We start from the raw sequence: 23,961 nt of genomic DNA on the forward strand, positions 1-23,961 counted from the left end.
AGATAAAAGAGAAGTCCTAATAAAATGAGGTAAAAAATAGAACACAGGACCATCCAGGTTCAAACCGAAGACCTATTAATTTGTAGTCAATTGCTCTACCACTGAGCTAATGGACCCGATACATTTAGATGGATCTCATAAACAGTTAAGAACCATTATTCTGCAATTAAAGTAACATAAAAAAAACTCTGGACAATGCCGATTTATTATAATTTTAGGAGACATCATTTGAAAATACAATTAGCAATGTGGCCCATGCAAATTACGCTACTAGAATTCCTGCAAAGTTTTGGTTATTTTTGGAGGGTGATATGGAAGCAGCTAGTGCTGAGGGAAATATCCTAGCTCACGTATAATACTAAGAGAACACTGCTAAGAGTTTTTTCGGAGCTCTCGAGCTTTGGACTCTCGGTAGAAATTAAGCTTCCAGCGACTGTGAACCACTCAAGCCGCCATCTCTCGAGACAGAGAAAGAAGCTAGTCTTCGGAGAGAATATCAGTAAAAGGAGAATACAAAAGACAATTGGTCTGACACGAAGTTACATTTAGATTGATCTCATAAACAGTTAATAACCATTATTCTGCAATTAAAGTAACATAAAAAACTCTGGACAATGTCGATTTATTATAATTTTAATGAGGAGACTTCATTTGAAAATACAATTAGCAATGTGGCCCACGCAAATTACGCTGCTAGACTTTCTACAATATTTTTTACAATATGATATCCTTTTATTAGAACCATCCACAAACTAATACTAAGCATATGAAATAACCACTCCCAGCTTGCATAATATTAAGCATGTGAAATAACCACTCCAAGCTTTCATTTGCGGAGTCTACCTTGAACCGAAGGCTTATATATGTAAATGTGTATGCTGCAATAATATACCACATTAGTAGTGGTATATGCCCTTGCAGTCGCTGACTGCGACTGGTATATCGTTGCCAGCCTGCGATCGACAATGGCATGAGTGTTTTCACGGGAAAGCCTTGCTAGCTGAGAGACTACCGTAGGCGATTTACACGCTGTAGTACATCACCTCAGTATGTAGGATCGCTCCTTGCTCCTTGGTTGCCCATGAAGCTTTTAGTCGGGCTTTAGCGTTTATGAGAATTTTTAGAGCACATTTGAATAGCTTTTTGTTGCGTAAGAAAATATCTTTTATAAATAAGTGTGGCAAGAGTCTCCTCTAGAAAGGAGACTCAAGCTTGAAGAAAAAGTGAAGAGGAAGAAATACCGATATGTTTATCAACAAGAGATTGCCTCCTGATCCGATAGCCATAGGTCTGTATTTATAGTGTCATTCGGGGTGTATGTATATAAATATACGTTTACATAAATAGCGATACAAGTTACCGCCATGCTACAGGAACTTAGCGTTAGTCGAATTCTCACAGCCTAGGTTCAGGCAGAATGCATTTATCCCTAACTAGAAGATATTATCTACTATGACAAATACATTAGTGTAGGTGACTCAGAGGGTGCGATACTCGGTCGGTCATCAATTGCGTCAGTCCCGAATGTTAGGATGGCCACCACTTGCACTGGCATTAAATATCGATCACTTCCTTACAGGTGGAGGACGGCTCGTGAGCCCCCTCTGACTGATTTTTCTCCAAGGCTTCATGATCCGCTCCCCGGGTTTTGGAGAGCTTGCTCAGGCTACGGAGGACTAGGGCTCTGGAGGTCTTCGGAGCCCGGAGACCAAGAAGCCCTTGGGGACCTGGAATTCATAGGCATAGGCTGACGGGGCCAAAGACGTCAGGGGTCCTTAACGTCAACCTCCAAGAATCCCTTGCAGAGACTAGCAAACTTTCCCTATCTCGAAAGACAGTGGCCAAAGGGGTTCACGGTCTCCGGAAGCCGAACTTCCGGCTGAGGATCCGAAGCCCAATGGCCCCGGAGGAGCTCTTGATGGTGACCCTTTAGTAATATCTGCAGGCTAGGGTATTTTTCTCCAACAGTACCCCCTCATTCGTTGGCCCTGAGGTATGGAGGAATGAGCGGATGCAAAAGGAACTAGCTCCAGCCCAGCATCATAGTCAGTATATCCTAATATAGCTTCTCACCATTAAGGAGCCCCTCAGTGGTGACCGTGAGCGACGATGGCGAAGCTTGATGGCAACAGCATAATCTAGAGGAAACTGTGTGGTTGATAGGTACGTTGAACGAGGGAGTCCATAACCCCCTCAGCGGTTTACCGTGATGAGGCCTGACGAAGTTAATGCACTCCAAGGCCTATGCAAAGTAAGCCCTAGAGCTCCCTTGATGGTGAGTACTTTGGCCGCTTGCACTGTCATGGTGAAGATTGTAGCGAAAATAGCCCCATTAGGTCATGATTGTGATTTTAGTGATTAATGACAATATAGTCAATAGGACTAACATGTTTGTCAAAAATATATGTTAGTAGATCTCATGGATACAATCCATGAAGAAGCCACCATATTCGGGATAAAGTTTGATTGAATTGGAGAAGTCTCAGAAAACATGAACTCGCCGGATGGTCCGATGACCTGGGTGTTGAACTCATCGGAGCATATTTGACTAAGGGGAGAGAGGTCTGAAGACCTCACCGGAAGGTCCGGTGATCAGAGAAGATATATACTTGAGTATTTTGTCCAAAGAAGGTTATAGCCATTGAAGTTGAAGATCAAAGCACCGGATGGTCCGGTGATTAATGTGTTGCACACACCGGACAATAAGCAGTGCAAAGAGGCAGAACGAAGATCAACACATCAGATGGTCCGGTGATGAAGGTTGTGCACACCGGAGCATTATTTCCAGAGAGGGTTTCATTGGCTCGGTTGACTAAGTCAACACACCGAATAGTCCAGTGATGAAGTGATGTGCACTAAATGCTTTCACCAGAGCAATTTACACAAAGAAGAAGGAAAGCCTCGGATGGCTTAGAATAACTCACCGGATATTCCGGTGATGGAGATGAAGTATACACCGAAGTGTCTGGTGTTCACAGAGGCTTGAGTGGGGTTCCAACGGCTAGTTTGTGAGAGTGTACTCACCGGATGATTCGGTGTTAGTACTATTATTCTCACGTACTATTATTCTCACCGGATCATTCGGTGTTAATAACTTTTCTGAGCTGTTGGATTAACGGCTAGTGTGTGGGTTTGAGGCTATAAATACCTCTCTACTCAGTCATTTGAAGCAGTGGCATACTGTTAAACTCCAGAGAAGTTCATGTACACCTGAGAAGAGATCCAAACACCAAAGTGCTTAAAGTGATTATCTAAGGCGATTAAGTACAAGATTAGTGAGTGGTTAGTGCTTATAAGTCTAGAAAGAGTGTTGTTAGGTGATTGCTGCCTAAAGAGTGGATCAATGAGTGATCCAACCTTGTACCAAGTGGTACGTTGGTGCCTTGGAGTCTTGGTGACTCGCCGGCAAGCTTGTTGACCCTCCGACTTGGTGTGAAGCGGTGGCAAGGTGATTGTGCAGGGACGTAGAGACTCTTACTTTGGTGGCTAAAGCTTTGAAGTGATCACGGTGGCAAGGAACCAGAAGAGAGGCTAATGGTGAGATCTTTCCTTGGTGGTTTGGTGGCTCATCCGAGTGGAGGTCTTATCTTTGTGACTTGGTGGCTCAAGAGTCATGATCAGGTGCTGATCGGGAGTATATCCTTTGTGGAGCTCCAACGTGGACTAGGGGTGACATTCATGTCATTGATACCACAGGAAAAAATCATTGTACCGAGTTTGCTCTCTCTACCTTATTTATGTTTCCATATTTACATTATTGCAATTTACCTTCTTAGATAGGTTGCAAGTGTTTTGATCGGTAGAGTAGACACACTAGATAAACATATAGCACATATATATAGAATTTGATATAGGTTTATCTTGTGTAGTTTTTAGAGCCAAAATAGTTCCAAGTGTCCTAATTCATCCCTCTTAGGACGACACTGATCCCTTCAAAGGTTGTGTGTGGCAGCGAGGTATTCTCCTCATTTTTTGGCCTGAGTAATGGATGACATGCGGTAATGGCAGTGCGTTTGACGGGTAATGCGCAAGTTCACCTGGGGTCCTATGCCCACAACCCTCGCATGCGTTGAAAGAGGTCTGAGCCATAAATGTGACAAGACGTGCACGCAAAAAACTAGGGAGCCACCACAAGACGTTGCCACATGGACACGGATCGACCTGGGCATGGCCACAGGCTCCCTAGGGGAGTAATTGAGAATGCTGTGAAATGACACCCGTGATGACTCCGTTTTTCTCCCCTGGCATGCGCAAGCAATTGACCTGGCTATAAAAGCTAGGGGTTCACCTAGTTGATCCTTCACCGTTGTGTAAGGGAGCACCTCTTCTTGGCTTGAGTATAACGTCCTCTTCCTCCTCATCATCAGAGATGACAATGATTTTGACTGGCTCGTTGCTTCTGATGCCAGTGCTAGTTCTGCTTGTTGTGGTGCCACCAAGGTCGAGCGGTCCCACGGGCATGCTTGCAAGGTTGGAGTCGGTACTTGCAAGGTTGGAGCCGGCTGCCATTGTGCTTCCATCCTTGCAGAGGGAGTCCCCCTGTCGCTTTGTCTCGATCTCTAGTCTGATCGGCCGCTCCTATCAAGATTATCGATATCTCAAATGATGAAGGGGAGGTCGACTGGGATCTCTGGGAGAAGGAGATCAACGAGGAGGAGAAGGTGGAAGCGGGGAAGGAGGCATCCCAGCCAGGGAAGAAAAAGGCCAAGGAGGAGGGAAAGAAGACCGCAAATGAGTTCTCTTCATCCTTGTCCTTGTCCTCTGACGGCTCAGGGGCAGGCTATTGCATCAGCCTCCACAGCGGTAGGCCCACAGATAAAGTGCATACACCACTTCATGCGTTGCTGCTAGGGCTTGTGGTTTCCTTGATAATCACCTTGTACTCTTTCTCCCCCTGGTTTGCTCTCTCAGGGTTTGTCGGTACTTCATTTGTAAGCGTATTTTGGATGTACAAGTTATTAAGAAGATAACTAGATCGTTTGTTTCTTTGTTTGTCACCGGTTTGTTGGAGCTTTCTTTGTAAGCATCTTTTGGATGTATAAGTTATTATTAAGATATCTAAATCCTTGGACCCGCTCATTGTTTTTCCTTTGATCAAAATGTATGGTGATCATCTGGACATGTAGCCTTTCATATTTTTGTGTGCACCTAAGCTTCCATGCCTCACCTTTCCCAACCCCCCTCCCCCGTCACGCTACGATTTTCTGGCAACCGAAGGGTGTGATGACAGGTATGGATGTAGGGTACTAGGTGCAACTAGAGCGACAAAGCCTTGCATAGGTTTATGCCTAAACACGACCGCAGTAGGTGCTATCGAGGTGTAGATGGTTTGGATCCTGACGCCTTTGGCAGAGGATATGGACCTTGTCGTTCCTGGCAGCAAAGTGTGCAGCCGCTTGTGGGGGCATGAGACGAGTTCTTTGATAGAGGCGAGGTAGTCTTGGAGCCTAATGATGATGGGAGCAGTTTGCGACCCCCTTAGCGCTAGCTGCCGCTAGGTTCTAGCATGATATAAACATTCTTCTACCCGATGTCGGTACAGACTCCTTTCCAAATCTATTTTAGATTTCTGACTCAAAGCGATTCATTCGGAGCCAGGCAATAGTTGCGGCTCAGGGAGGCAGTCAGCAACCCCTTAGCTGTGGCGAGGCTCCGGAGACGGGGCCATCCAGAGCTCAGCAGATGTTACCCAAGGTGGCACTGAGGGCTAGGCCGAGGGAGGTAGTTTGTGACCCCCTCGACCCTTAACCGTGGCGAGGCTCCGGAGGCCGGATGCCAGAGGTGACGCCAATGGCTAGGCCAAGGGAGGCAGTTCGCGACCCCCTCAACCCTTAACTATGTCGAGGCTCCAGATGGCCTGGTAGTTGTCGGAGGTGACGTCGATGGCTAGATCGAGAGAGGCAGTTTGTGACCCCCTCGGTCCTTTCTAGCGGCGGTCGAATGAAGGGCGCATCTCGCACCTTTCGTGCAGTGTGCATTCCATGGAATGCTATTCTCCCGACCCCCTTACGTCTTATGGTCGCGAGCGGGCGGAGGGCGTGTTATATCAGCATCATTATCGTGTATATCGTGAGTGTATACATGCATGCATGCATGTGTGTGTGTGTTTGAAGTACTTTTTAGGTTAATTAATAAGCTGATTTGGACCGGAGGGTCTACACCTCGCTGGAACAGGGGCTATGCCTTCAAGATGCCTATGGGGCCATATCTCTTCGGCACATAAGCTAGGCCTTAAAATATGCCGGAGGGTCTCTTACCTCTTCGGCACGGAGGCTATCACCTTCAAGATGCCGGAGGGTTTTCTTAAGACATCTTCGTGTGCAAAGGTTTTCAAGATATCTCCATTTGGTGGAGGTTTTCAAAGACATCTCCGTGTTACGAAGGTTTTCAAGGCATCTCCATTTTGCAGAGATTTTCCCAACATCTCCGTGTTGCGGAGGTTTTAAAGTGTTGTGTGCTATTTGAGCAAAGATGTGACTTAAGTTTTACTCTATACAGTTTGAACAGAGATATGACTTAAGTTTTACTATCTAGTGTTGTTACCAAATAGTTATCTGTTGTAGAGACCTCTAACAACTAGGCTAACTACTTTTAGAGTACGCTGCCCCTTCTATCTTGAAAATTTAACCAGCTAGGCAAGCTATTGTTAGGTGGTCATTGGTGTACCTTTGCCAAAATAAGGCCTCCCCAACAGGGTCGGAGACCCGGAAGCCCTCATAGCTCCTAGGCGGGGAAAGGGTTCGTCTCTCTAGCCTGTGTCGTCCGTCGAAGGGTCTTAGCCTCGCGAACCTTCTATCGGAGCCCTCGTCCTTTGTCATGACCAACTTACCTAGTATCGAACCCAGAGGCACTCCGGAGGCCCCATTGCTCCTATGGTTCAAGTGGGGGCCCCTACGCCGAGGGCCTATCGGACTCCGTTCTAGCTAGGTTTGTTGGTACGAATCAATCCTCATCGTTAGAGTATTATACCATTGGTGGCGGAGTAGGAGGAGGTAGAGCAGACTAAGGGGGGCTCGGTAAGGTTCAGAGACCTACCTGGTGGCCTATTCTAGTTTTACGACTCCTGGACCACATATCGCCAGCTCTTTCCTGCCTACCTCCCGAGGTACTCCGTCCGGAAGGCTATAAGGCTTTGGCAATTCTTGGTATTATGGCCACGCTAGGCTCCGTGCAAAATGCACCAATAGCCTCCCTATGGTAGTGGAGCCTACAGTCGGCATTGAAGGCGTTGGTGGGATTTGTGCGTACCATAGCATGTGGTCTCTCTAGAGCCCCCTTCCATCAAGGGAGATAGAGGAGGCAGCTCGGTAGCCAGATTCTCAGAAGACGCAAGCATGACAAAGGTACCCTAAGCGTCGTCACAAGAGACGTCACGGTGGTGGACCTAAGCATGAGTTTCACTGGGCTCGACTGCCTAGAACCACTGAAGGGTGGCCTGCACGGCCACGACCTCAGCCGTAACCCTTTGAGGTGCTGTGAGGTCCCCGTTACGCCATTGTTGGAAGGCTTCTGCACCGACTGGAGCCTCAGCGCCAACTCAGGCTAGGACCACCGTCAGGTCAGCAGTGGTTGGAGGGTCGCCGTTTCATCCAGTGGTGGAACTTGTGAGTGTGCATAGCTTGCATGGTTGTGGTGGTCGTGTGGACCCTCGCATAGGCGTGATCAGGGAGTTGGCCACCTGTGCTGCAGTCTTGGTGGTCTTCTTTTTTAGTAGCATCCTACCTCTCTTTGTACTTCTATGTTCGAGTCCCCACAGACGACGCGCTATTAGTGCAAGAAAATATCTTTCACGAACAAGTGCGGCGAGAGCCTCCTCTAGAGAGGAGATTCAAGCTTAGAAAAGAGGTTGAGAGGAAGGAATACCGATGTGTTTATGACTAAGAGATTGCCCTAGTCTGATGGCTATGGGTGTGTATTTATAGTGTTATTTGGGGTGTAAGTATACAAATATGCTCTTACAGATATATCGATGCAAGTTATTGCCATGCTATAGGGACTTGAGGTTAGTCGAATTTCACAGTCTGGGTTCAGACAGAATACATTTATATCTAACTAGAAGATATTATCTACTATGACAAATATAGTGGTGTAGGTGATACAGAGGGAGCGATACTTGGCCGGTCATCAATTGCGACATGACGCCGCACTGTCCTGAATGTTATGATGGCCACCACTTGCACTGACATTAAATACTGGTCACTTGCAGGCAGAGGACGGCTCGTGGGCCTCCTTTGGCTAATTTTTCTCCAAGATTTAATGACCCACTCCCTAGGATACGGAGAGCTTGCCCAAGCTCTAGAGGACCAAGGCTCTAGGAGGCTAGGGATTTGGAGCCCAGAGACCCGAGAGGCCTTCAAGACCCAAGATTCACAGGCATAGGCTGACAGGACCAGAGGCATCGGGGGGGGGGGGGGGGTCCTTAATGATGACCCCCAAGAATCACTTCCGAAGATCAGCAGCTTCCCATGTCTCGAGAGACAGTGGTTGGAGGGTTTCACGGTCTCTGGAAGGCGTACTTTCGGATGAGGATCCGTAGCATAAGGGCTTCAAAAAAGCTCTTGATAGCGACCCTTTAGTAATATCTGTAGACTAAAGTATTTCCCCTAACACTTTCAAAAATCAAAATTAGATCAACCTAAATAGAAAAGGAAAAATCCATCACACTAATCACAGTAGCAAGCCGTCCGTTCCTTCTCTTGGCCAGCGCAAGCCTTGCCGCTTCGCTCCACCGTGTGCGACCTTGAGATCGGCCAATTGAGATGCCGTCACCACGTGTCACGCCCCCTCACCCCTCTCCCTCTCCCACGTTGCGCACTCACACTCGGCGGAAGCAAATTCTATAGGACCCAGTCCTATAAAAGACCCTCTCCCCTGTGATGACACGTGTTCACTCTCTCTCTTCTCTTCAGCTTAGCCATTAGATCACAAGATAAATGGCATGAATGGGATCTCACAAGAATCTTTCTGGACAGGATCCTATAGAATTTGCTTCCGCACTTGATGGCCTCCCCTGTTTCCTCGTCAGTCAGAGGATGGCCCTGCCCCTGCCCCATGCCGTGTAGGACGGCGAGGACAATGCTCAAGCTGCGCAGCATGCCACAGGACCTCACCATGCCGCCCTTAGCGCTGTCCACTCCCTTGAACTTCATGCAATTGTCCCCATTCTTCCCTAACTCTGGTGATCACCATCCCCACGTTCATTCTCCCTCACGGTTAAAAGCTCAACTTGTCGTTGCATCCTGTACGCATCCCCTAAGCATGATATGCCCAACGCCCATGCACGCGCAATGTTAATCTGTCCGACAGAGACACACAAAATAGCCTTTACAATTTCCTTCGCTCAGCGGCTGTTCCGCGAGATCGGATGACCACCTCGAGCCTCAATCGGTTTCTCAGTATGAGATTGTGCTCAGGACTTAGGAGTTAGGACTTGTTTACATATGAGATTCTTATACAAAGGAAGGTTATCCCAATAAGTGTCCTTGTTATTATAAACCCGAGGAAAGTTGCCCTAATATGATTCTTTGTTACTTTAAATCATATCCGAATACAAGTCATATTTAATAATGATTCAGATCTAAACTACACCGTTATAGTTTAGACCCATTAAACCAACAGTGGAGATCTATTTCTTTTATCACCAATTAATGTGGTAATTTCTAGATCTTAAGAGCAAATGAAGTGACTCTTTTTAACTTTGCTTTATTAATATAATAGATGTATGAGATCAATGCATAACACATTAACATCTTCATCGCAAAAGAAATATCCATCAACGATTTCAACCTTCGATTGTACAGTCTAGTATGTTCACTCTCACAAGAAAACATGGGGAACTGCAATTAAACCTGTTAATAGGATAAGAGCCCACCTAAAACCAAACCAAATCATTCTATCAAATCAATTTCAGCCCAGACCACCCAGTCCACCCCTCTCTCTCCCAAACCTAAACCAAACCAACCCACCAACAGTTTCAACCCAAACCAAACCGCTCCTAATTCCCTCCAAACGGTTTCAAACCATTTCAGAACCATAGTTTTAGCCCAGTATAGTTGCAGATAAAAACAATTAGTCAATCGAAGGATTTAAAGCGCTCACAGTTGCGGACTTTAAAACTCACACAATTAGTCAATCAAATAAACTAGGCTAGAGATGATTTTTTTTTTTTTGCCATCACAATCAATCACAAACGCACAACACAATTCAGAAAATTCCAACCATCGCGAGCATACTAATATTCTTCAAAATCAAAACTCCCAAATCCAAATCCTCATGGACCGCCTCTGAATAAAGAGCCCTGCTCTTGCACCACGCAATCATCCCAAGTCTCAACAAGGCAGCCCTCACGAGCCCCGTCCTACGGATCAGGCGGCCGGAGAAAGCGATAAGGAAATAGATCAATTGTACATGTACATCTTTGTAGGATAGGTGACATTTTTACGGGGAATGGATTATGATATATAAGACTAATCGACTTCAAAGTCTTCACAGGATAAATAAATATTAATTTATATCTAAATATATTAGATTTATCTAGTGTGTCTACTCTACTATTTAAAAAGGTTTATAACTTATAAATAATATTAGCAAACTACTCTACGAAGTAAACAAGTAAAAGTAGATTGCAAAAATATAAATGCGGAAATATAAAGAAGGTAGAGAGAGCAAACTCAGCATAAGAGATTTTTATCCCGTGGCATAGATGGCATAAACGTCACATCTAATCCATGTTAGAGCAGCCACCTAGATTATTACTCCAGACAGCACCTAGTCACCACCCTTAAGCCACCTAGGCCTCAAGTAGATTGAGCTATCAAGCCATCAAGGTAAGATCTCACTATAAGCCTCTCTTCCGGTCACTTGTCGTTGTCTTCACTCTAGAGTTTGAGCCACCAAGGCAAGAGTCTTTGCGTCCCTATACAAGTATCTTGTCACCGCTCCACACCAAGTCGAAGGGTCAACAAACATGAGCCACCAAGACTCACGGTGCTAGCGAGTCACTAAGACTCTAAGATACCAGCGTACCACTTGGTACAATATAAGATCACTCCTTAATCCTCTCTTTAGGAAGAAACACCTAGCAACAACTCTCTCTATACCTAATAGCAATAATCACTCTCTTAATCTTGTGCTAATTGCCTTGGATGATTACATTTAACACTTTATTGTTTTGAATGTCTTCTCAAGTGTATATGAGTTTCTTTGGGTTTCAGCACACTCAAATAGCCGAGTGGGGGGTATTTATAGCACCAATCCTACGAACTAGTCGTTGCTACAATGGTTTAAACAAACTATGAACATCAGATGATCCAGCGTCAATAGCACAACAAATATCAAACCATCCGGTGTGTATAGCAGTAGCAACTAGCCATTGGAACCCCACTCAAACTAATTGTAAACACCGAATATTACGACTTTAATTTGAACTCCATCACCAAACTATCTAGCATGTAGACTTGAGCCAATCGAGCCACATCTCACTGTGCATTTGCCTGGCGTGTATATCTTCTCTGATCATCGAACCATCTGGTGTGTACAACCACACCAGACAAGATGTTGCAACATCTTCTGAAAAATGCTCCAGCATGTACAAGCCTCTGAGCGTCGGACCATCCAGCGTTCAAACTCCTTCTGCCCTGAAATAACGCTCCTAGAAAATGCTCTGGCATTTATAATCCTTTGAGCGCTGGACCATCCGGCATGTACAAAATAGTCAGGGAAAATGCTCTGGCATGTACAAACGCCTCTACGCCGGACCATCCGGTGTGTACAATTTTCCTGGGACTTGTCCAGTTCAATCCAATCTTTGTCCTGCTTCGGTGGCTTCTTCATGTATTGCATCCATGAGACTTACTAAAATATATACTTGAGAAACATATTAGTCTCATTGACTATATTATCATTAATCACCAAAATCACATACATACCCTAAAAGGACTATACTCGCTACAATCTCCTTCTTTTTTTATTGATGACAACACAACTAAAGCAAGTGGACAATAAATAATACAAATTTTAATACCAATTTTAAAGTGCAGAATAATGAAATACAATAATTGTAAAGTGCACAAGACAATACCATTTTGCTTGGATGTATGGTAAGAACAACTAATGATGTTAATTGTAAGAAAACTAATGATATCGATTGAAAGTGCACCAAAGATACCAATTAAAAATGAATCAATTGTAAGGAAAAGATCTTATCTTTGTCATACTATGTTGTTACATTCACTTTGTCCCCTTTTGTTATAACTGTCATGGAGACAATTCTCCCTATTTCTCCATTACCACTGTCTCCCTTGATCGACCCATGCAAAATTCTCTCTTCTAATGAACAATCATGCATCTTACTTAACAATAATGCATCTTGCTTTGGTTGTTAAGATTCTCCCTCTTTGTCAACAATCTCAAAAAGTCAAAAACATGTTATCTCAATGGAAAATGTTAGAGCACTCAGAAAAGATCTTTATAAACCATGATCTAATAAGATGATATCACCTGTAGGATTCCAATTGAAAAATATGACATCAACTATAGAGATTCAATTAAAATGAGCCATGTGGATACCATTTGAAATGAAAACATATGGATCACAATTTATAAAAATCACATAATATGATTTAAACTCTCATATATGTGTGCATACATACGTTGAGAGTGAAACATATGCACAACTGAACAATATGATAAATAGGAATTTTAAGTTATATTATGCATAGATATAACTTAAATGTACAAATGAATTGACAATAATACTAATTGATGAATAAGCATTGCATACCTCTAGGGATTTGTAGATTACTCTATGAGACTACAAAAGATACCAATGGAAACACATGTTAGTCTCAAAATCACAACTCATAGGAAATGCTTCCTTTAAATGTATATACACAAGTGTCGAATACTTGTAAGATATATCCACTTGTTATTGATAACAATAAGAATTTTGTCCTATAGATTAGACTCATGGCACATAAAGTATATCACTTGAAGAAAAATGTCATATAAATAACTTACAACTAATAAACCATATAAGTTGTTCATGGGTCAGAGAGAAACGCAAATAACCTACCATATGAAAAACCTACACCAGTCATTGTAAGGAAATGAAATATGCACATATAACTCTAGACAAGTCAAATGCACTAGATGCAAAAACAAATTTCATGAACAAAAATTTAACTACAATTACCTCTTTTACCTTTAGATAGAGGATTTGGGTATATGACGATCAAAATATTCATCAATACGCACAATCTTGTACACTTGAATTCTTTATTTGAACCTTCACTTCATCTTGTGCGTCAAGTCTCCAAATCCCCCAAACCGACCCATGGACTTTATGTTTTCTTTGAAACCTAAATATTTGGGCCTCTTCATATTGGTGATGACTTCCTTAGACACCCAAATAAGTTGATTCCACCCCTAATCATTTCCCCCAACCATATGTGCAACCTCTTTGTCATTATCCTTCTTCTTGAGCTTGTAGTTGGGCTTGGTGTAGAAGTTAATGGTTTTATTTGAGACAGTCATTATCGTCTTGTTCTCCTTGGTCTCCTTCTTAACTTGCTTGCATTAGAAGGATTTGTGGCTTTTTTTTATGACACTTGAAGTATGTCATGGTGGACCCCTCGTAAGTTTGTTCACCATATTATCACAGTTATCTTGTAGATGTTGAACATGATTCTTGCACTTCAATCTTGCTAAGTCCTTCTTGTGCTTCTCCACTTCTTGCTTAGGCTCATTATTCTCTTGTGTAAAGAGATCATTACATGATTCTACAACAACATTCTCAACATATGTCTCATTGCAAATGGATGTGCTATATAGATCAATCAAATCATCACAAAAAGTGAAAACATCTACCTTATGATTAAAATTAAATAGAGAGGTAGATTGCTCCAAAGAGGCTTTATGTTGAGATTCAATGCCCTCAAGTTTTACCTTAAGCACGTTACGCTCCTTGTTTAACGATTCAAATTTACTCAACAATAGTTTATAATTAGAAACAAAAGAAACATGAATGTCATTAACGGTATTGAATTTCTTATATTCCTTAATTTGTTTCTTTAAGACTTTTTGTTGCTTATTTATTAATTCAAGAAGTTCTTTTTGAGAGGGTGAATCCTCATCGGATTTATCATCGCTTAAATCACTTTTCATACATTTGGTCATAGGGCACTTGCATGATGACGGTTTGCATAATGACAATCTTGAGAAAGAGCTTCGCTTGGAGAAGTGAATGGTAAATCTCTCATCACTTGAGTTTAAATCTTCATCTCCACTCATCCATCTTCCTATGCTTGTGAATGCTTTGTCTATTTCCCTTGTCTCCCTCTTGTTCTGATTCTTCTTTTCTTTCTTGATATGATCAATTGTGTTGACAAAGTTTTTCATAGAGATTGGATGATTAATCTTAGCGTTGATACTTTTGAGGTCGTTCTCCAATATTGAGATGAGCTTAGCCATCTTAGGATCCATTTCTTCATCACTTAAAGTGCTTTGCTTATTATCTTTATCACTCTTTTTATCTTTATCACCATTATCTTTGCTTGAGTTTGACTCTTACTCTTGTCTTCTCATCTTCTCTTTCATGTGTAGGCAATGAGCTTGCTTGATTGTTACGGCAATGTTCTTAACGTCAGATGAAGATGTGCCTTCAACCTTCATGTTCATGGTCATCTCATGGGCGGTGATCTTGTTGAGTACTTGGATTGGAGTTATCTTGTTAATGTTGTTGTTGTCGTAGTTGATGGACACAATCAACTTGTACTTTGGAAGAAGAGCATAAAGTATTCTTCTCACCACTTGATCGTCTCCAATTGGCGTCAAACCTAGCCCATTTATCTCATTGACAAAAATATTCAAATATGAGTATATGTCATTATCACTTTCATGGGCAAGTTGTTTAAAGATATTGACTAAGAGACTAGCACATGATATTTCTCATTGCGCACATCCCTTGTGTCTTCATGTATTTCAATAAGGTTAGTTCAAATATCATGTGCATTTGTAAGAGAATATACCGATTAAATGCATCAATACTTAAAGATGATAAAAGAATACTCTTCATCAAAGTATCAAATTATCTCTCCTTGTTTGTGAGACGTTCCTTCATCCCCTCCTCGGTGACTCTCCAAATATTTAAATATTTAGCTTGCAAATGACAAGTCATTAGAATTTTTCAACAGGGAAGTGAGTGACGCATCCATCCCTACCCTAGACATTACAACTCACTAGGCGGTGAAGCCTAACCGATCAAAATGAGAACACGGCTCAAATGCCATTTGAATTGGCGTATCCTTGTGAAAGGTGTGAGCCACAGCTCTGATACCAACTGTAGAGATCAGTGATGTTCTAAAAGGGGGTGAATTAGGACATCTAAAACTAATCGACTCTAAAAACTTCACAAGATAAAATTATATTAATTTCTATCTAAATATGCTCTAGGTTTATCTAGTGTATCTACTTTACCGCTCAAAAGGGTTTACAATCTATAACCAACCCTAGCAAACTACTCTAAGAAGGTAAACAAGTAAAGATAGATCGCAAGAATATAAATGTGGAAACGTAAAGAAGGTAGAGAGAGCAAAATCGGCACAAGAGATTTTTATCCCATGGAATCAATGTCATAAACGTCATCCCAAGTCCACATTGGAGCGGTCACCTAGGCTATTACTCCCGGACGGCACCCGCTCACGGCCCTTGAGCCGCCTAGGCCTTAAGTAGGTTGAGTCACCAAGCTATCAAGGCAAGATCTCACCATAAGTCTCTCTTTCGGTCACTTGCCACCGTCTTCACTTCATAGTTTGAGCCACCAAAGCAAGAGTCTCCACATCCCTATACAAGCATCTTGCCTCCGCTCTATACCAAGTCAGAGGTTTAACAAGCATGAGCCACTAAAACTCACAGTGCCGACGAGTCATCAAGACTCTAAGATGCCAAAGTACCACTTGGTACAATGTAACATCACTCATTGATCCTCTCTCTATGAAGCAACACCTAGCAACAACTCTCTCTAGGCCTAATAGCACTAATCACTCACTTAATCTTGTGCTAATTGCCTTGGATGATCATTTTAGCACTTTAGTGACTTGAATGTTTTCTCAAGTGTATATGAGATTCTCTGGACTCCAGCACACTCAAATGGCCGAATGAGAGGTATTTATAGCCTCAACATCACGAATTTGCTGTTGCTCTAACGACTCAAACAAACTGTAAACATTGGATGATCCGACGTCAACAACAGTACAAACATCAGACCATCTGATATATATAGCAGTAGCAACTAGCCACTGGAACCCCACTCAAACTCATTATGAACACCGGATATTTCGGTGTTAATTTGAACTCCATCACTGAACTATCCGACGTGTAGACTTGAGCCGACCGAGCCACTTCTCGTTGTGCATTTCTCCAAAGTGTAGATCTTCTTTGATCATCGAACCATCCAGTGTATACAACCACACCAAACAAGCCATTGCAACATCTCCTGAAAAATGCTCCGGCGTGTACAAGCATCTGAGCGCCGGACCATACAACGTTCAAACTCCTTCTGCCCCGAAATACCGCTCCTAGAAAATGCTCCATTATGTATAATCCTCTAAATGTTGGACCTTCCGACATGTACAAAACAAATGGAGAAAATGCTCCGACTTGTACAAACTTCTCTGCACCGGATCATCTGGCGTGAATAATTTTTTTAGGACTTATCCAATTTAATCCAATCTTTGTCCCGCTTCACTGGCTTCTTCATATATTGTATCAATGAGATTTACTAAAGTATATACTTGACAAACATGTTAGTCTTATTGACTTTGTTATCATTAATCATCAAAATCACATACATATTCTAAAAGACCCATATTCGCTACAATCTTGCCACGTCTGGAGCTTGGTCTAGAACTTGGTCTTGCAGGTGTCAAGCAGGTGCTGACGAGTAGGCCGACCGCCCTGGACATGGCCTCTGTGAGGCTCTCCCAATCCACCCCACCGCTACCGTCCCCTACCGATGGGAGTAGCTGAGGCAAGGAGAGCGAGGAGGAGACAACAATTGGGGATGAAGAGAATAGAGGCTTGTTTTTGTACGAGGGGAGGAGGGTGAAGGCAGAAGCAAGCGTGGCAGCGACGGGCATAGCGGAGGCGTGACAACGGTGGGGTGGTGGAGTCGAGAAGTAGCGGCGCTGGGTGACCTATTCAGGATGAAACTGTTTATAAGAATTGGTACTAGCCTACGGGTTGAAAAATCATTTGGACACAAACCAAATCGGTCTCACAGTTCACCCAAACCAAACCAGCCGTTAGCTATGTCAGCTCATTTCAATCCATCCAAACTCAACTCATATTGGAATCCAAACCGTTAAAACAATTGCCTTCCAGACCACTAGCAGGCTTAACTGCAATATGGAGGACCGTAAGTCCATAACACATTAAAACCTTCAGAAGAAGAAAAATGGAACACCTTTCATGACCAGGCTTTTCCTAAGCACATGCACTGCTCAATGAAAAATTCGTAGCATGTCGATCGCTTTCAACTATGCAATACATTAGCAGGCGAATGGCTCTTCTTGTCGTTGTCCCTGCGTTGGAATCCAACGGCAAATGACAACAGTGCAGGAACATCACGTCTTTGTCCACGTACCAATGACATGTAGCAACTACGCGACTCTGGGCATATTGCACACAGTCTGGTGCCTGTAATGGTCATTCACTTTGGAAGAAGGGGAAACCGCGGTTGGCACTTGGCACAGAGCTTAAAGACAACACACAAGAGGCCAGCCGGTAGCTTCCAAATCTCCCGAGTAACCCAGCAGTATCCGTCGGTCGGTGGCCACCGTCCCCCACGAAGCTTTTCAAAATCTCACTCGCGCTCCGCGCCTCACTTGGCAGTCATTCGCAATCACTCGTTAGCTGCAGCCAAGAATGCCGCACCTCGATCTGGACCACCTTTTCTGCGTCTTCGGTGGCGGGGAGTCCAAGTCGAAGGTGGCGTGCGAGACGGCGGCCACGCTCTCTGGCTCCGACGCCGGCGGTCAGTGCGGTACTGCCAGCGCCAGCGCTGGTGCCGACGACGCGGACGCCCCGGCGGAGCCGGTCCTGCTCCAGGTACCGGATGGCGTCGGCTTGGCCGACCTGTTTAGCGCCGTGCTGCAGCGGGATGGCTCCACTAAGGGCAGCTCCAACCCCAAGGCGGCCGCGGCGCGCATGGGCGCGCCGAGGGCGGACTCGAGGAGGTTGCCGGCAACGGCCAGCAAGACCGTCATCGTCATCGGCGTCCTGCCTGCGGGCAAGATGGCCGTGCAGGAGCGTCGCGCTCCCGGCCGCGGGTGGCGCCGGCCGGCGGCAGGGGCCAGGGTCTTCGCGAGCGAGGCCGTGGGCGCGGAGCCCGTGTCCCCGAAGGTGTCGTGCTTTGGTGCCGTACGGTCGGAGAGGCGCGCGGCAGCTAACGACGAGCCGCCGGGGAAGAAGCATGACGATGAGCGGAGCGGGTGCTGGGCGAGCGTGGCGGCCGCGCTGCGTGGCGTATGCTGCAACAACTATCCTCGTGAAGGCGAACCGGGGGCGAGCGAATCGAATTCGAAGGTCGCGACGCTGGAGTCACCGGCGGCCGCTGTTCTGTCGCCGCCGCGGCCGGTGGCGGGGCTGGGAGACGTGAAGCGCCTCGCTTCACGGCGCTGGCCGGAGACCATGGCAGCAGGAGGACGGGGCTCGGTTTGAATCTTACATCCTTGACCATCACCAATAGCTTCTCTCCGCCGAGTCTCCTTTCCTTGGCAAAGAAGAGATTATGGTTGCATTTTCACGATTCTCTTTATAAATTGATTCTCTCTTGTATTTTCTCTACCTCTGGATTTTTTTTCTCCTTTTATATTCACGAATCCCTTTAAAAAAAACTATTAGAGATGAGAAAAAATAAAAAATATGAAAACAAAAAATAGAAACAAGAAAAGAATGAAGCGAAGGAAATATAGTTGGAGATGATCTTACGTGCTTTTGGTTCGGAAGGCATGAGAAATAGCATTGAACGTCATTGGTTGTCGATGCAAACTGACAGTACTACTCAAAACTACTTCCGCTTTTGCTTCTGTCCGTTCTAATGTCGTGTCTTGTGTGTGTTGAGCTGCACCTCATTGATAGGGGAAATTAAGTTTTTGTCATCTTTAAAAATAGTTACTCTTCAAATAATATTTGACTTCACCATCCTTTAAGTCTTTACCATAGGAAATAGTGAACTTGTTACTCGTGTGCCATTTTCGCCACCTGACCTATTCGATGTGGCAAGATATGGAAAATATTTTCCTTGCCTCTGGCTCACTCCCTCGACTTCACCCACCTCTCCTCGTCGGTATGGTGCCCTCGTTCGCGCACCTCTCATGCCGAAGCGTCACCTTATCGTCGGAGATTCGCTATACTGGTGATCCTCGGAGCAAACACAATGGACCACCTCTTGCTCTCTCGTCCACTCCTCCCCATCCTGACACACGTTGTTGCTATTGCGGCTGTCGTCCGCGCTTAGCCCTAACCTCATCCACACTTGGCCCTAACCTCCTCCGCGCTTGGCCCTAACTCGACGTCATCTGCCTTGCCGCTACCTCGTTCGCGCTTGGCCCTAACCTCCTCGCCTCTCTACCGAAAGAGGAGGGCAAGAAGAAGAAGCACATGGGCCCCACTAGTGTCGCCCGATCTGCCACACGCCTTGTCCTGAAGACCACATCACTGACTGTGTTCTCGATGACGAGGTCGACGCCGATGAGGATAACGTCGGAGCCCGCAATGGCGGCACAGAGGGCGCGAGGGGCCTAGGCCAATGTGGGCGGTGGGGAGGCCATGGTCCCGCCACACGAGATCATCACATGCTGCGCACAGCTTTGTGTTAGAGTGCATATAAGTCATTTCCCATGCTTCGCCACATCGGACCGGCCAGGTGGCAGGAAAAATAGGCAAAAATGGCACGCAAGTAAGAAGTGCACTATTTCTTGTGGCAAAAACTCAAGAATGACAAAATAGATGACATTTGAAGAGTGGCTATTCTTAAGATGATAAGAAAACTTAATTTCCCCTTGGTTCATTGTGTTAGAGATCTTTGATTTTGGTCAATCACTTATTCATCACTCGAGTAGATAAACCCGTTGCAAACTTGCAACTAGTCTTTATTAGCTTATCCAGCTCCCCATTCTTTTCTTATAACATGAAACAAAACACTAATCTGAAAGGTCAAAAGGCATAGCAAGCTGGTAAAAAGTGAAAAAGTTGGCTCTAAAAACTGGAAAGAGCTGTAAACTTTATGGGCTCGCACGCGGTAGAAAAGCCCAAACTAGCAAGGAACCGGCCCAAGATCACGGATCAGCCTGACACGGGGGAGCGCCACTTTTGTTCGGTTTCTGCGCTGCCCGCGCACCAACCATCTGCCGAAAGCCGACCGTTGGAATGAACCCACATCGTCTACCACCCATCAGCACGAGAAGATTAAAGGAAAAACCGAAATATCCAGCAGCCACGCCCCTCCATGACCGTTGCACAGTTCAAACACCACAAACCGCAGCAACGCACACTCCCCCGCGCGGTTAGAGAGAGAGAGAGAGAACAGAGCACGCCGTGTCGCCGCGGGACAAATGGGCTGCATCTCCTCGAAGCTCCTCCCGCCGGGGCCCGGCGACGACGGCAGTCGCGCCACGGTGCGCGGCCGCGTTGACCACGTCGTCTCCCTCACCTCCACCACCTACGGCGTCCTCGACCTACACCCCAAGCACGTTGCCGCCGCCCGCGAAGAGGAGGAGGAGCAGCAGCAGCAGCCGCCGCAGCAGCAGGACAAGCCGATAATCAGGGAATGGAAGCGCGCCAGCACGCGCCCCCCGCCCCTCGTCGTCCCGAACAACGCCAAGAAGCCTGCGGCGGCGCCAGCGGCCAAGCCGGAGTCCGGCATAGAGGTGATCAACTCGTGGGAGATCATGGCCGGGCTCGAGGACGCCGAGGCGACCGCCGGGTCGCCGGCGAAGAAACCGTCCAAGCCGGGCCGGTGGTCGCCAGTCAGGGTCATCGCCATGGCCCTGCCGTCGCCCAAGAGGTCGGCGGCGAGGCGGAAGAACACGCCGGGGAAGGAGAACAGTCCGCTCCAGCGCTGCTCCGGGAATATTAACAAGGACAAGCCCGGCGATGTAGACAACAACAGGGTGCTCCGGCCTTACAATTCCATCGACAACTCCAAACTGTCGATGGCGTCCAAGAGATTCTCTCCCGCGAGTGCTCGGATCGTCCGCAAGCCCGGCTCCGCCGAGACCGGAGGCATGTCGTCGTCGCGGCGGAGCCTGAGCCCGCTGTTCGACCCGGAGCTCCTGGCGTCAATCGAGCGCGAGCTGTCGGAGGAAGGCGCCCACATCAAGCGGATGGTCGGACGCGAGAAGCCCAAGCACCCAAAGGCGGCGCCGCCGGCGATTGTTGCCGAGGGCAAGTGCCCGCTCGGCGGAGCCGACGCTGTCGTCCTCTACACCACCACGCTCCGCGGCATCCGCAGGACCTTCGAGGAGTGCAACGCGGTGCGGGCCGCGATCGAGGCCCACGACGTGAAGGTGATCGAGCGGGACGTGTCCATGGACTCGGGCTACCGGGAGGAGCTGCGGCTGCTGCTGGGCGGGCGTGAGGTGCGCGTGCCCGCCGTGTTCGTCCGTGGCAGGCACGTCGGCGGCGCCGCCGAGGTGGCGAAGCTGGAGGATGAAGGGAAACTGAAGGCGCTGCTCGAGGGCCTGCCCCAGGCGCGGGTGTGGTGCGCGGGCTGCGCTGGCGTGCGGTTCGTCATGTGCCGGCACTGCAACGGCAGCCGCAAGGTGCTCGACGCCGAGCGCAAGGAGACGGTCAAGTGCGGCGAGTGCAACGAGAACGGCCTCGTCCGGTGCCCGATCTGCTCGTGAGGTTGTCGCAGCGGAATGGCGGGGGTGGATCTGGCGATTGATTGGTGGTGTGGATTGCTGCGTTTGCATCGGGGTTGATCTGCCTGTCTACCCGGCTGGTTTTGTTTTGTGATGCGACGTGCTTGTTGCGCTCGGCAACAGCTGCCACTGTAATATGAACTGATTCATATTGTTTCGTATGTAATTTAATTACCCAATTAATTGATTCTCATTTTTTTCGTTAAAGCTTTTATACATGTCGACGAGACACACAAATAAAATGATATATCATCTACTATTGAAATAAAATTATATATCATCTACTATTAAAATAAAATTATGTCTTAACGAGATACACAAATAACAAATCTAAAATTTGATACATAATAGATAAAGATGTAATCACCTCCACTAAGAGTCAATGCTTGAATCTCTTTTGTGTTGAAGCTTTGAGGCATATTGATTGGTTAATTTGTTGTCTTGCAACTGAGCTAGAGCTGAGACTTGGGTCGGACCGTGTCAGCCCGACCTAGCTCATTCGCGCCTCAGACCTTTTGGGCCGTGTCTGGATGACTTGAGGAGTTGTTTGCACTGGGCTGCTTGGTCGAGTCGTTGCAGCTAGGCTCAAGTCTGGCACGAAGGCACAACGGGTTTTATCGTGCCGAACTGGCATGGGCCCAGCATCGCTCGTCCCAACGATTGCCGCGCCATCTGCCGCTGCCGCTTCTTTCCCTTCCGCACTGATCCGTCCGCTGGCAGCTGTGCGAGAGATCTCTGCGCCAACCCGTTCGCATCGTACCGCGCCGCCCGCGGTGTGCTCGCAGTACTAGGGTGACCACACCCCCTCACTCTCTCTCTCACGCACAATCAAGAACCGCTAGAAAGAACTCCATCTTCTCCCCTCCAAATCCCAACAAAAAAAAAAATCTGAAATCAAGCCATACATGCTATGCCATGACATTCCCTAGATTTCAAGCTCTCAATCCATCCAAATATAATTTGCATGCACAATTATTTGAGACAGGTCGAGAAAAAAAAGAGAGAAGCAACATCTGCATCTCCTCCTTGTCCAAATCCACTGTCGCCGAGGCCCAATCCGCCATGGTCCCACCACCCGGAGTTCTAAGGAGCTTTGCCTTGGCCTCCTATGCAGCACTCCCCGACGTTCTCCTGTTCTATCGGATGGCTGAAGGGGCAGAGGAGCAATAGTGCTTGGTTTAGGAAAAATTGATGAAGGGGAAGAGGAGCAGGAGAGGAGAGGTGAGGGCGATGGGGCTGGGAAGAGTTGGCACGTGCAACAGCCTACGTGTGGGCTAGATCACCACCACGTGTGCAGCAGCAGCAGGCCACGGAAGCAGACGTGCAGCTATGCAGTCGAGCCTTTTTCGTGCGGGCCGGTCTAAGCATAGTTCTTTTTTTATGCTAGGCTGGGTCACCCGTCAAGTCTCATAGACTCTACACGGCCCATATCTATTTGTGCTCGTGTTGAGTTGTGTTTGGGCTGAATCGGACTGTGCTTAGGTTGGTTAAAAAGCGCGTAAGAACAAGGATGTTTCTACATTAGGAACAGTTGCAGTCACAAAAACTGTTCAATTTTTCTAACCATGATATATATAAGTTCATAATTTTCCAATACTGGAACAAGACCGTGGAAAGAAAATGTTCATAATTTCCCAATACTGGAGCAAGATCGTGGAAAGAAAATGTATAATGGAGAGAGGTTTGCTGCACAATCTCCCATTCCTTGGAGCGTTTGTGTGAACATGAGTATCCTAGATACATGGAGATGGAGAGATGAGTATTGCCGCGTTGGTTATGCAGTTACTTGGGAATTTCACTTCAAACTTTGAGATATTTATCATTGGTCGTAGGCAGCTTTGCCAAATCATCATGACATAATCTTCCCTTCTGGTATTGGAACTAAATGATGCTCCTTTTCTTCTCCTTTTTTCTTTTGAAGGGAAGGCTGAACAAAAGTACTAAAAAAACTAAAAAAAAAATTGTACTATGTATGATGTGGATCCAATGAACTCGGTTCATTATAGCTTGGCCGTGTCTTGTATTGGAACTAAACGAT

The 23,961-nt window shown here is 46.1% G+C and overlaps 2 protein-coding genes across 2 annotated transcripts; both read left to right on the forward strand.

The window, feature by feature from the left end:
- Positions 1 to 17,589: 17,589 nt before the first annotated feature.
- On the forward strand, positions 17,590 to 18,834 carry LOC133889013 (uncharacterized). The gene has a single exon (XM_062329440.1). The coding sequence runs from the start codon at positions 17,923 to 17,925 to the stop codon at positions 18,715 to 18,717; it is 795 nt and encodes a 264-aa protein (XP_062185424.1). The 5' UTR covers positions 17,590 to 17,922; the 3' UTR covers positions 18,718 to 18,834.
- Positions 18,835 to 19,770: 936 nt separating this feature from the next.
- On the forward strand, positions 19,771 to 22,135 carry LOC133888915 (uncharacterized). The gene has a single exon (XM_062329310.1). It carries the CDS (start codon positions 20,613 to 20,615, stop codon positions 21,903 to 21,905), a length of 1,293 nt encoding a protein of 430 aa, XP_062185294.1. The 5' UTR covers positions 19,771 to 20,612; the 3' UTR covers positions 21,906 to 22,135.
- Positions 22,136 to 23,961: the final 1,826 nt, after the last annotated feature.

This window comes from Phragmites australis, chromosome 13 (assembly GCF_958298935.1).
Source record: "Phragmites australis chromosome 13, lpPhrAust1.1, whole genome shotgun sequence".
In the NCBI taxonomy this organism is placed as follows: Eukaryota; Viridiplantae; Streptophyta; class Magnoliopsida; order Poales; family Poaceae; genus Phragmites; species Phragmites australis.